Source organism: Myxocyprinus asiaticus, chromosome 21 (assembly GCF_019703515.2).
Source record: "Myxocyprinus asiaticus isolate MX2 ecotype Aquarium Trade chromosome 21, UBuf_Myxa_2, whole genome shotgun sequence".
Taxonomy (NCBI): domain Eukaryota; kingdom Metazoa; phylum Chordata; class Actinopteri; order Cypriniformes; family Catostomidae; genus Myxocyprinus; species Myxocyprinus asiaticus.
In genome coordinates, this window is record NC_059364.1 from 22,963,168 (window position 1) to 22,976,313 (window position 13,146).

Here is a 13,146-nt window from a genome sequence, read left to right on the forward strand (position 1 = left end):
TCTATGTTAAGTTGTCTGTTAGAACAGTTCTCAACCTTTTTGACTCCAAAGCCCCCATTGTCGGAGAAAATATTCGAAATATTCATGTAGACTATTAGATATTTATAAGATATACCTATTATAAGATATTTCCTTAAAACTTGTGATTGCAGAAATGTCTAGAACTGTATATTCTTCATAAAAAGCAAGCTGTTGAAGGGAGTTATTACATTTTTTGAATTTTCAGTAAGTTGAATTATAATAATTATATAAAAATTATAATAATCTATCATATTTTAAATAATTTTAAGAGACCTTGAGGCCCCACTGGAAGTGTGCTGAGGCCCCCTAGTGGGTCCCGACCCCCTGGTTGAGAACCACACTGTGTTAGAAGACAATTACATTCTCAGATACTAATTTTCTAATGCTCAGATGTCATTTTCTTGTTTGTGTTGTGCTGACACCTAGAGTTGTAGATGGCATCATGGAAAAGTTGTCAGTAACTGATGCCCATAGAAATGCTCTGTTCGCAGTCAGCCCTCATTAATTTATACCATGATTTATCTGGTTGGTCCCATTCTATGTAAAATATAAAACAAATTTAATAAGAATATTGATATGACAGAAATCATTATATCGTGTGAGTCTACATGATTTTAAACATACTTTTAAAAGTATTCATCTCTTTAGGGGTAAATCTTTTTAATATGGGAAAATTACAGAGTGCACCTTTAATTATTTCTGTATGATAGGATTTATTTACACTGTTCCTAGATTATTGAAGATAAAAGAGAGTTTCTGTGCTATAGACTTTATTTGTGTAATGATTAAACAAAAGGCAGGTGATTTGACACTTGACATATGATGTATTGATCTCACAGTTAATGCTGGCTAATGTTTACTGTTTAATACGATTCATTGTTGAGGCACAGTGTCTGCCATTTTATCACTGTATCCTGTTAGGGATTACAGATCTCAGACTTTCCCCACATCAACAACAAAATAAAGGCACTTTATATTTTAGTAAAAAAAAAAAAATTGGCCAAAGAACACAGTATTACATATTGCTTTACCCGGTCTCTTTAGTGTTATTTAATGGTCTGATCTTTAATATGTTTACTGTGGATATGGAATGATTTTAAAGAACTTAACCACTCCATTAATACTTCTCAGGAAAAGGTTGATTGAAACAGGCAGACTTGAAGGAGACTATACAGTCAAAACTGATATACTGCTAATCGTGATGCATGAAGTCAGTGTTATTGGTCCAGATTCACAGGCTGCAAAGAGGTCGTCTGACAAGCTCTCATGAGAGAGGGTCCTCTCAGAGGACTGAGGCCTGATCTATGAAGGTCGCAAGGGTGATGTCACGCTGTGAAAGTCCTCCACACTCATGAGTACTGAGAGTGATCTGAACCTTCAGGAGAGCAAACAGGCAGACAGGATCATTTAAAGTGAACATGAAATTAAATTGGATCCTATTTACTTTCTCACTCTTTACTAAACTACTTTTTTAACTATTTTCACATTACCTGATTTTATTGTGAACCATTAATAAGATTCTCAAAAATTATTGTCACAGTCTTTCATCAAATGTAATGACTTGCTGCATCTCTGAAATTACTTTTTTTCCGACTGATGTCACCAAGCCAAAACTTACCATTACAAAAAATCTAGACTTCTTACAAACTTGCTGCCAATTTCCCACTCATTATTTTCACATGCAAATGAGCTTGCGATTTGCCGCAAATGTTTGCCAGAAGTTTGCAGCTCTATACCAGCAGTGGTGAACCTGCAGCAAACCTTTGGTGACAATGAAGAGTTTGCAAAGCTCATTTGCATGTGAAAATAATGAGTGGCGAATTTGTGGCAAGCTTGCAGCAAGTTTGCCAGAACTTGCGATTTTTGTAAGGGCATTTTTAATCCCTCCCCTCCAACCATCTGTCAAGTATCAACTTTTCATGATTTAATCAATTCTTGATTTATAAAATCAAGTCCCATCCAAAAATTTTTTCATGTTGAATATCCTGTTTCACTCTGAAATATAACACATTACATAAGTAAAATGGGTTGGTAAGATAGCTTCATATTGACTTTAATATAAAAAATTCTACACTTCCACTGCACTCCCAGTCATGAGCCAAAAACCCTTTAGATAAAAATGTAAAGATGGTGTACTACTGACAACCCTCATTACCAATTTACCTTATTATACACATTAAACCATTCAGGGTGATGATCCATTTTCTCAGCGTGTAGTGCTACTCTGGACATGAACCCAAAAGCCTAAAGGGAAAGCAATGTTATCTTCATGACTTGATGTGAAAGATTTGTTGTGTAGCACTGTGCATATATAACTGCAATATGAAAACAGTAGAATGCAGGAGGGTGTATATGAATTTAAGTTATCAATCATTATCATTACACAAAGGTAAATTATTTGTAAACTTTGAATAGTTTTACAGCTAATTTACTCTCTTGGCAGCTCTACAGATGTGATTACCTGGTTGAAGTCTTTGAAGAGGAACTCCTTGTAAATGGCATCCCTCCCCACCACCTCCACCCACTGAGCACTCCTCAACATGGGCAGAAGGTGCTCCCTTTCCTCCATAGTAAGAGTCTGAATCTTTCCAGCCTGGGTATTTAAAATGGTTTAATTCTGATTCGATTAGAAATTAGCCCATCTTTCCATGTACAGTATGTGGTTTTGTATAGAGTTTGTGTGGATGCATGTTAACACAGAGTAAAATATTACAATTTATGGTCAATTTTAGATAACTCAGATGGTCCACACAGAAATTATATAAAAACAGTACCGTATTTAAATGCAATTGTAGTACATACTCAAATACAATCATTATTTGTTAATAGCACAGATAATATTTGAACAGTTTTGCAAACACCCACTCTTAAGCAACCCTTTTGAGGGGGATGTTTCAGAAACAAGTACTCTGATTGGCTGCTGTGAACCCCATATGGAAACAATGATGACTTGCATTTCCAATTTTAAGAGCTACCACCATATTACTGTGGTGGCTCAAGCAATGAAATTCCAAAGCAACTTAACCCTTCACGTTTCCCCTTTCAGAACAGATCACATGAGTTTCAAATCCAGATCTGTTACAGATTCAAAGACATACAAATAAAGATTCATAAAAAGGTCAATGACATGAAAATGTAGGCTTTCAATAAAGTTATCGACGCGTTTTCACATTTAGTGTACTTGACACGTGAATGGGAAATTAATTTTGTGTCAGGAGTGCACTCAGCACTTTCCTTTGCACTATCCATCCTATTGTTCCTCACTGAACCAACAGTGTTACTTCATAGAGCCTGCATAAACAGATGTCAGTCATAATAGACCTTTTACACGTTACACAAAAGAAAAAATGCACTATTACGTTTGAATGACTTCCAGAAGAGTTAAAAAATAGAGAGCGGTGGATTAAGACAGTAAAATGGGAGAAGATGCCAAATTAACTGTCACTCTCTCAGCAGCTGTAATAGAAACCCCCTCGCAGCTGTGGTAATTCGTTTTTAAACCATATTATCCTGGAATTGAACACAAAACATAATGTTTTAAATTTACACTCAATATTTAAAAAATGTATAATATAAAAAAAATAATAAGTAAATAGATTTACGCTGATAAATAAGGCGGAAACGCGTCATCACAGTCCGTGAAAAAGGTCTAAGCTTAAAAGCTGACTGACATCAACAGGTCTCTTAGCAACAGTCTAATCTGCTGATCTAATGCTACTGCATGAACAGATACAAAATGCTGACATGAATCCTATAAATTGTGGTTTTGAGAAAATCTACGAACAAGGTTTTATGGCAAACCCTGGAATCTGCACAAACCCCCTTCTCGTGGTGTTTAATAACCTGTTCACGTAAATGAAAATCGTGTAGTAGGCAAATTAAACGTCAGATAAAATAATAGCACTAACTGTCCAGCCCATTACAATACACGTAAAGCATCTCGTTTGTGTCCATGCAATGCAATTATTTGGTCTTGAGTTATACAAAAAGACTATAAAAGTGAGTGTCTGCCCACATACTATAAAATTCAAAAAACGTTATTTGTATGATTCTTACCATGTTGCGTGTGCTGTGCGACCACCGTTCCCCTGGTCTCGTGCTTCACCAAACCCCAGCGCTAGCAGCTGGATTTCAACCTATGGAGTCTGTGGCCCGAGCGCGACTTTACCAGTCTTACTATGGTGAAGGGATATCTCGTTAATATTAATTAGGTTGCGCGATTGGACGCTCTTGAAAGGTTACCAAGCAACGAGTGCATAATCTATTTCCTATTCATAAGCTAAGCCTATGAGCCCTGTTGCTTTTCCGGCTGCCCTCACATGAGCCTGAACAAAAATACGATTAGACAAACCAGAGCCCTGATAAACTACTCCGTAGCGAGGATTATTGCTGTAAATCAAAAGATCTAGATGATGCAGCTGCACGGCAGGCTATGAGATAATCTATTGAGACCAAAAATAAAATAAAACTTTTGAATTTTTTCAAAACGTAAAATAAATAAATTATATATATATATATATATATATATATATATATATATATATATATATATATATATATATATATATATGGTCTTCGGTGAATTCTTAACTGTTAAGAAAATTATTTGGATAAATAAATAAATGAATGGCATGTCTAACAGCAACAGTATGTAATCTGAAAAAAATAAATAAATAATAATAATAATAATAAAAAACATGGCATTTATATGTTCATATGCACGTTTTATATTAATCGAATGACTGAACTGAACTGAAAGCTTTTGTCCACCTAGTTCACCCAAAAAGGAAAATATATTTCTCTCCCGCATGCAATCCCAGATGTGTATGACTTTCTTTCTTCTACAGAACACAAATTATTTTGAGTGAGAACAGACCAAAATGTCACTCATTTTTTACTGTAGGCTTGCCATTACAGTTTCTAGGCACGATCATGATTTCAAGCTTGATTACGCTTCCTAGTGCTTGACACATGCAGGGCGCTAGATGGTGATAGGAAGTGTAATCGAGCTTGAGATCATGATCCTCAAGGAGACCACTGATATCAAGATTTATTGTGAAAAAGGAGTTATATTTTGGTCTTTCTCACCCAAAACTGACTGGATCACTTCTGACTGGATCACTTCAGAAGACATTAATTAAAACACTTGAGCCTGATGTATTTCCTTTATGTGGTTTTTGGAGCTTCAGAATTGTGGTCACCATTTACTTGCATTGTATGGACATTCAGAGCTGAGATATTCTTCTAAAAAAATCTTTGTTTGTGTTCTACAGAAGAAAGAAAGTCATACACATCTGGAATGGCATGAGGGTGAGTAAATTATGAGATCATTTTCATTTTTGGTGATCAATTTCTTTAACAAAACAAAATTCAACTATATAGCTGAATAACTAACATGAAAGAGAGTCAGGGTTATTGACAGAGAACCAGCATGAGAAGTGCTATTTTGTCCTCTTGCCTCTTTGCTGAGAAAAAAAAAAAAAAAAAAAAAAAAAATATATATATATATATATATATATATATATATATATATATATATATATATATATATATATATATTTTATCATAAGATTAAAAATAATTTCCCCTATTTTGTCTTTCCATTCACAGAAAATAAAAGTGTGATTTGTGCTTATTCTGAAAATATCATCCTCACATTTGTATGCCATTTAAGTTGTGTTCTTCTGTATCTGTTTTAGCTTTGTTATCCATTAATTTATTATCTTGTGGTGTCTTCTGGTAAATTAACTCATTCAGAAACAATAAAACTGTTCTGCACATCTCAAAGATCACTGTTATCACATGTACAGTGATCTTTGTGCTCTCTTTAAGCCTTGAAGAAGAACAGCAGATTTTGAATTAACAATGAAGATAATCAATTTCCTTAATGTTTTCTTTTTCACTCTTCTCTCAGCAGGATTCTGTGAGAAACCACATGATGAAGGTAGGTCATAGACTGTTATTCAAGGTGTTTAAAATGGGTATAAATAGGTGTATGAACTTGAAGTGTAAGTTAATGCAAAAAAAGTGTTTTCTTTTTCTAGCTTACAAGCTGAAAATGGATGAAGCATTGCTAACCTTCTATAGTGAACTACCACACAGCATTATGGTTCACTACACCTCAGATTACTGTTATAAGGTACTGCAAAATTGTATTTTTAACTTGCGAGTGACTGACATGAGTGACATTGCAGCACTGCTGTCCATAAAGAGAAACAGAAATGCAGATTAACTTGTGTGAATGTATGTCACATGTTTTGTGTGTAACTTCATGTACTTGCTCAAACTTTAGTGCCTGTCTGAACTGTCAAAAATGCTGAGGACTATCTCTCTATTCTACAGTGTCTTTATCAGCCCCTTGCCACAGTTGAGAATGGGCAGAGGAATGTTTCTGTCGTGTTAAGCACTACATTCACACTGACCCTAAGAATCTCACCTGTGGATGGAAACAGCACTCTGTGCAGGTAAGGCTCACCTTGCAATACCCGTAAACCCTAACTTGATATTAAAGAGCTAGTCCACCCAAAAATTAAAATTATGTCATCATTTACTCACCCTCATGCTGTTCCAAACCCAAACCATTGGAGCACAAAAGGAGATATTAGCCATAATGTTAGCCTCAGTCACTGTTCACTTTCAATGCATGTTTTTTTTTTTTTTTTCATACTGTACATTGAAAGCAAGTGGTGACTTCGGCTAACATTCTGGAACTACACTGCCTGGCCAAAAAAAAAAAAAAATTGCATACTCTAATATTTCGTTGGACCACCTTTAACTTTGATAATGGCGCACAGTCATCGTGGCATTGTTTTGACAACCTTATGCAACATCACAATATTTATTTCCGTCCAGAGTTGCATTAATTTTTGGCCGAGATCTTGTATTGATGAAGGGAGAGTTGAACCACTACTTAAAGTCTTCTCCAGCACATTCCAAAGACTTTCAATGGGGTAAAGGTCAGGACTCTGTGGTGGCCAATTCATGTGTGAAAATGATTCTTCATGCTCCCTGAACCACTCTTTTACAATTTGAGCCTGATGAATCTTGACATTGTCGTCCTGGAATATGCCCGTGCCGTCAGGGAAGAAAAAAATCATTGATGGGATAACCTGGTTACTCAGTACATTCAGGTAGTTAGCTGACTTCATTTTATTGCTGCATAACGTTGCTGAGCCTAGACCTGGCCAACTGAAGCAAGATCATAACACTGCCTCCAGAGGCTTGAACAGTGGGCACTATTCATAACGGATGCATTGCTTCATGTGCTTCCCTTCTTACCCTGATGCACCCATCGCTTTGGAATAGGATAAATCTGGACTCATCAGACCACATTACCTTTTTCCATTGCTCCACAGTCCAGTCTTCATGCTCCCTAGCAAATTGAAGTCGTTTTTTTCCCGATTAGCCACACTAACAAGTGGCTTTCTTGTAGCCACACAATTGTTTAGTCCCAATCCTGTAAGTTCTCGTCGCATTGTGCGTGTGGAAATGCTCTTACTTTCACTATTAAACATAGCCGTGAGTTCTACTGTCGATTTTTTACGATGTGACTTCACCAAGCGTTTTAGTGATCTCTGGTCACGATCATTCATCAATCATTAATTTTTTCAGACCACGTTTCTTCTGCGAAGCGGATGGTTCACCACTGTCCTTCCAGGTTTTAATAATACTTTGGACATTTCTTAACCCAGTTCCAGTGATTTCAGCAATCTCCTTAGTTGTTTTCTTTGCTTGATGCAGGCCAATAATTTCCCCTTTTGAAGCACAGTGACATCTTTTCCATGACCACAGGATACATCTTCTGACATGGTTGTTTAAGAAATGAGAAGCTACATACTGCATCAATTAGGGTTGAAAGAACTGTTGCCAGCTGAAACATATTTATCACTGCAATAATGATCCAATCATAGGCTCTTAAGAATCTGCATTTTTTAATCCAAATGGTGACTTTTTTTTGTTGACCAGGCAGTGTATATGGGGGTGAGTAAATTATGAAATAACATATTACGGAACATATTAAGGTCCTTTAGTTAGAAACAGAGATTGTCCAACAAATAGTTTCTTCTAAAACCTTCAATTTAATAAAGCAAGTACGGGAGGCTCTTGCATGGACTAGATATATGGGTCTAATAGCAGATGATTGCTTTGACAGTCACTGAGAATATTTATGGCCATGTGTGTTTGAGTGTGACCTGACTTTAGTGCTGGCCTTTGGAGAATACCTCACTGTGCATTGATCGCACTGCATTTTGGGGTTAACAAGCTGACACTAAAATAAGACAACCCTCACAATCCCCAGCTGGGATGTTTAACAGAAAAAACAATTGCCATATTTACAAACAATCTAGGTCATCAAGGTTGAGGTTTGAGCCATTTTTAAATGGGTTGGCAGGGGGGATCTGATTTCATAAGACAAGCCACAGTTTCTCCTTCCACCCCTACGGCTGGGATCTACTCCTGGCTTCTTTAAGATCGATAGTGAGGTCCCTTTCCAGACCGAGCCGTTATCGATTTACCTTCTCCCCAAAAGAACGTGCTGGCCACTATGTCATCCCCAGGTTGATCAATAAAGATGTATAATGCACATTTTGGGGGGATTAAAAAGGGAAAGGTTGAATGGGCCTAAAAGTTGCACTTCTTACAGTAACCCTCTAGATGGCCCCCTTTAGCCTCTTGTGTGTTAATGCTTACGTTCCAGTTTCTCTATATAGTCACAGTTAAAAAGAGGCATTTCTACATACAATTCATTTATTAACTATATTAACAGTTGGTGATAAACTATATATCAGCCTGCATAACTTTTTTAAAATAAGATGAAATTAGATTTTTGGACATTTATAAGTAGTACCACAACAGGTTATTGTATGGGTGACATCAGTCAGCAAACAAATTATATGTCACAAGAAAACTGCATTAAAAGCATTCCATAAATTGGAATTTATCTGAAATATGAAAATGCTATGGGTGAAATGTGAAATAAAAAATGGTAAATAAATATTCTTAAAAAGAGGATGGCTTTATTTATTTATTTATTTATAACCATCAACTTAACTATAAGGATGTGACAGATAGATCTGTGTTTTATTACATGTTGATGACATTATTTCTCCTCCAGTCTGAGTCACAAATTTGAGGAAGCCGGCCATTATTCTCTCAGGATGAGGCAGTCTGACTTGCTAAATGATGTAACCTGTTCTCTCAGTGTGGATAAGAGTCCACACAATACATACCTGCGTAAGTATATGTATAATTAAAACAACTTACAACCATTATCCCTTAAATGCATGGGAATTTCAACAAACACTCTTATATATTCAAGTATTTAAAGAACCGGCACGTGTATCTATCACAAATGGATTTACAATATGCCCAGATGGTGTAAAATGTTCAAAATATTTTCAAAACAATTAGAAAATAATAGCATAAAATTTATTTTAATATATTTTGATGTTTTCTTTTCATATATAAAAGAGATAATGCAACAAATCAGTACAAATCTAGAACAGGATTCATTACTTTAACACAAAAATTTCATGAGATGCAACTGGCTGTTAAAACATATTGAGCATAACACATAAGATAAACACAAACTACTCATAAGCTACACATGAGTATATTCTCAGGCGCTTAATGAGACTAAATAGATGCACAGCTTACATAATTTCAGTAGTAAATCCAAATGTCAATAGTCATATCATACTGTTCATGTGTTGTACTTCATATAGTTTACTTCCATGTTGTTTCTTCATCATATAGCAATGTCAGATGTAAATCAAGCCAATCACTGAAACAACAGTGCCACCTTGAGAAACAAATAGCATGTATAACATGTATGTGTACACGCATATGGAATAATGATAATTCACCACTGTTGGCAATTCACTGTTGCACAGAAAATCAACATGATATAGTATTTATTTGTATGAATATAGTACTAATTCCACTTGTAATGTAAAAAGAAATAGATATCCTGTGATTATAAACTTATATAGATATGAAATAATCATAAAAATATAATTTATGGAAGTGAAAAAAAAAAAGACACTATTGCATAACTCTGGTCTCTAATGACCCTATACACTTTTGGCACTTAAACCATTATAATGAAAAATTGTTTTCCAATTTTGGAACTTTTTTGTGTTAAACTATTTATAAGAGAAATATTGAGGAATACTAAAGAGGTGTGGGCACAACTACAACAAAATGAATAAGGTACAGTGCATCCGGAAAGTATTCACAGCGCTTCACTTTTTCCACATTTTGTTATGTTACAGCCTTATTCCAAAATGGATTAAATTCATTATTTTCCTCAAAATTCTACAAACAATACCCCATAATGACAACATGAAAGAAGTTTGTTTGAAGTCTTTGCAAATTTATTAAAAATAAAAAACGAAAAAAATCACATGTACATAAGTATTCACAGCCTTTGCCATGACACTCAAAATTGAGCTCAGGTGCATCCTGTTTCCACTGATCATCCTTGAGATGTTTCTACAACTTGATTGGAGCCCACCTGTGGTAAATTCAGTTGATTGGACATGATTTGGAAAGGCACACACCTGTCTGTATAAGGTCCCACAGTTAACAGTGCATGTCAGAGCACAAACCAAGCCATGAAGTCCAAGGAATTGTCTGTTGACCTCCGAGACAGGATTGTATCGAGGCACAGATCTGGGGAAGGGTACAGAAAAATGTCTGCAGCATTGAAGGTCCCAATGAGCACAGTGGCCTCCATCATCCGTAAATGGAAGAAGTTTGGAACCACCAGGACTCTTCTTAGAGCTGGCCGCCTGGCCAAAGTGAGCGATCGGAGGAGAAGGGCCTTAGTCAGGGAGGTGACCAAAAACCCGATCGTCACTCTGTCAGAGCTCCAGAATTTCTCTCTGGAGAGAGGAGAACCTCCCAGAAGAACAACCATCTCTGCAGCACTCCACCAATCAGGCCTATATGGAAGAGTGGCCAGACGGAAGCCACTCCTCAGTAAAAGGCACATGACAGCCCGCCTGGAGTTTGCCAAAAGGCACCTGAAGGACTCTCAGACCATGAGAAACAAAGATTGAACTCTTTGGCCTGAATGGCAAGCGTCATGTCTGGAGGAAACCAGGCACCACTCATCATCTGGCCAATACCATCCCTACAGTGAAGCATGGTGATGGCAGCATCATGCTCTGTGGATGTTTTTCAGCGGCAGGAACTGGGAGACTAGTCAGGATCGAGGGAAAGATGAATGCAGCAATGTACAGAGACTCCAGAGCACTCTGGACCTCAGACTGGGGTGAAGGTTCATCTTCCAACAAGACAACGACCCTAAGCACACAGCCAAGATAACAAAGGAGTGGCTCCGGGACAACTCTGTGAATGTCCTTGAGTGGCCCAGCCAGAGCCCAGACTTGAACCCGATTGAACATCTCTGGAGAGATCTGAAAATGGCTGTACACCGATGCTCCCCATGCAACCTGATGGAGCCTGAGAGGTCCTGCAAAGAAGAATGGGAGAAACTGCCAAAAAATAGGTGTGCCAAGCTTGTAGCATCATACTCAAAAAGACTTGAGACTGTAATTGGTGCCAAAGGTGCTTCAACAAAGTATTGAGCAAAGGCTGTGAATACTTATATACATGTGTGGGGTTGTTGTGTGTGTTGTTTTTTTTTTTCCCGTTTTTTATTTTTAATAAATTTGCAAAGATTTCAAACAAACTTCTTTCACATTGTCATTATGGGATATTGTTTGTAGAATTGAGGAAAATAATGAATTTAATCCATTTTGGAATAAGGCTGTAACATAACAAAATGTGGAAAAAGTGAAGTGCTGTGAATACTTTCTGGATGCACTGTACATGGGGTGGAATGAGGTCCCGGGTCACAAAAGATCAGAGGTATGCGTTTAAGGTTTAAATAAGCAGCCTAAAAACATGTCTTGTGTTGCAAAGTTCTACAAGTAAGTGCCTCTTAGATCCCAGAAGTCAGATACAGACTGTATCGATCTGATGAACTGCCCGTTTCTTAAAAAAAAAACAGCTCAAAGAAAAGCTTTTCTTCCCTGTTTGTTTTGGAAGATGCCCTGGGAGGGGAGCATTGTGGGAAATACATTAGAGGAGCGTGAAGGATTAAAGTGTAATGGGGTTTTGAAAGCACCATGCTCCATAATGTGGAGTCTACTCTGCAATAGTGCAGATTATGTTGTAGATCAGACTTTTAAGGGCAAGTAGCCATTATCTGTCAGCTATATGGCTAGTGTGACTAAACTCCTGGCTATATAATGAACTTCCATTAGCTGGACTGGCTAGTAATTACACTCCAGCTCTAAAGGGCTCTCAAAGTGATTAGGAGATGTTAAGAAGAGCTGATGAAGAACAAAAGATGTTGTATTTTCAATTTGGTTGCACTGCCTAGAGTGATCAAATTAGTGGAAATTTTCAGGCAGATGTTTTAAGCCTATACAGAGACAACCTTGGTCTGAAAAATAGAAACCCTCACCTTAACCTTAGGTCTGTGATGAATGCAAGCAGTAAATTACAAATACACACAGCAAAAGGTCTGCTTAACCTTAGCTTTAAATAACTTAAGGATTGAACTGTGCATATTAAGTACATCTGAGTGTTGCTGACTCCCATTTAACCAATTGCAGTTGCAATAATTTACTGCAAAATAGGAGTAGGATAGCTTAATGAGGATTATGAGAGAGAGAGAGAGAGAGAGAGAGAGAGAGAGTTCAGCATAAATTGTATTTCTCTTCACTACAAATAAAAAGAATACAGCACTTGACCTCAAAATTTGCTCTCAAAGGATTGGTAGCTTTGGATTAAAGCACCTGTTTCATTATTTTCTGTCAATTTCTCACTACAGACTGAACAAGTTCATTTGCCTCTTAAGTTGAAGGACATCTGAGGCATGACGAACATGACAGAAGTACTCTTAAGTCGGCATAGTGTTGAACGTGCATGCAGTGTTTATTTATCTCAGGGCCAGTTTGCCCAGGCTCCTCTACTCAATCATCACTATAACATCATCACAGCTTTACTGTTTCCCCTCATGTCATCAAGTGTTTTCACACGTTGATCAAATGCTCCTTTCTGTGTTTGTTTTTCCACAAGCCTCCCCTGTTTCATCCAAAAGAGATCTCT

At 36.9% G+C, this 13,146-nt stretch overlaps 2 protein-coding genes across 2 annotated transcripts in view; one reads left to right on the plus strand and one right to left on the minus strand.

Annotated features, from left to right (window-relative positions):
• Window positions 1-735: 735 nt before the first annotated feature.
• On the minus strand, window positions 736-4,300 carry LOC127412399 (pterin-4-alpha-carbinolamine dehydratase-like). Its single transcript, XM_051648715.1, has 4 exons — window positions 4,078-4,300; window positions 2,483-2,614; window positions 2,185-2,265; window positions 736-1,396 (listed from the first exon to the last, which is right to left on the minus strand). Exons 1-4 carry the CDS (start codon window positions 4,078-4,080, stop codon window positions 1,304-1,306), a joined length of 309 nt encoding a protein of 102 aa, XP_051504675.1. The 5' UTR covers window positions 4,081-4,300; the 3' UTR covers window positions 736-1,303.
• Window positions 4,079-13,146, plus strand: part of si:dkey-192p21.6 (uncharacterized protein LOC565246 homolog) — a 49,534-nt gene continuing 40,466 nt past the window's right edge. Inside the window, exons 1-6 of the mRNA XM_051647406.1 lie at window positions 4,079-4,164; window positions 5,321-5,331; window positions 5,939-5,965; window positions 6,066-6,160; window positions 6,364-6,485; window positions 9,137-9,255. Coding sequence (XP_051503366.1) covers window positions 4,079-4,164; window positions 5,321-5,331; window positions 5,939-5,965; window positions 6,066-6,160; window positions 6,364-6,485; window positions 9,137-9,255 — 460 coding nt within the window. The remainder of the gene's footprint in view (window positions 4,165-5,320; window positions 5,332-5,938; window positions 5,966-6,065; window positions 6,161-6,363; window positions 6,486-9,136; window positions 9,256-13,146) is intronic.

Bases quoted from the DNA above. Each gene is read 5' to 3' on its own strand.
- LOC127412399 (XM_051648715.1), bottom strand. The intron at 2,266-2,482 runs GTAATCACATCT...CTTTCCCTTTAG, and splicing joins TCTTCAAAGACTTCAACCAG to GCTTTTGGGTTCATGTCCAG. The intron at 1,397-2,184 runs GTAAATTGGTAA...GCTCTCCTGAAG, and splicing joins GGTTTAATGTGTATAATAAG to GTTCAGATCACTCTCAGTAC.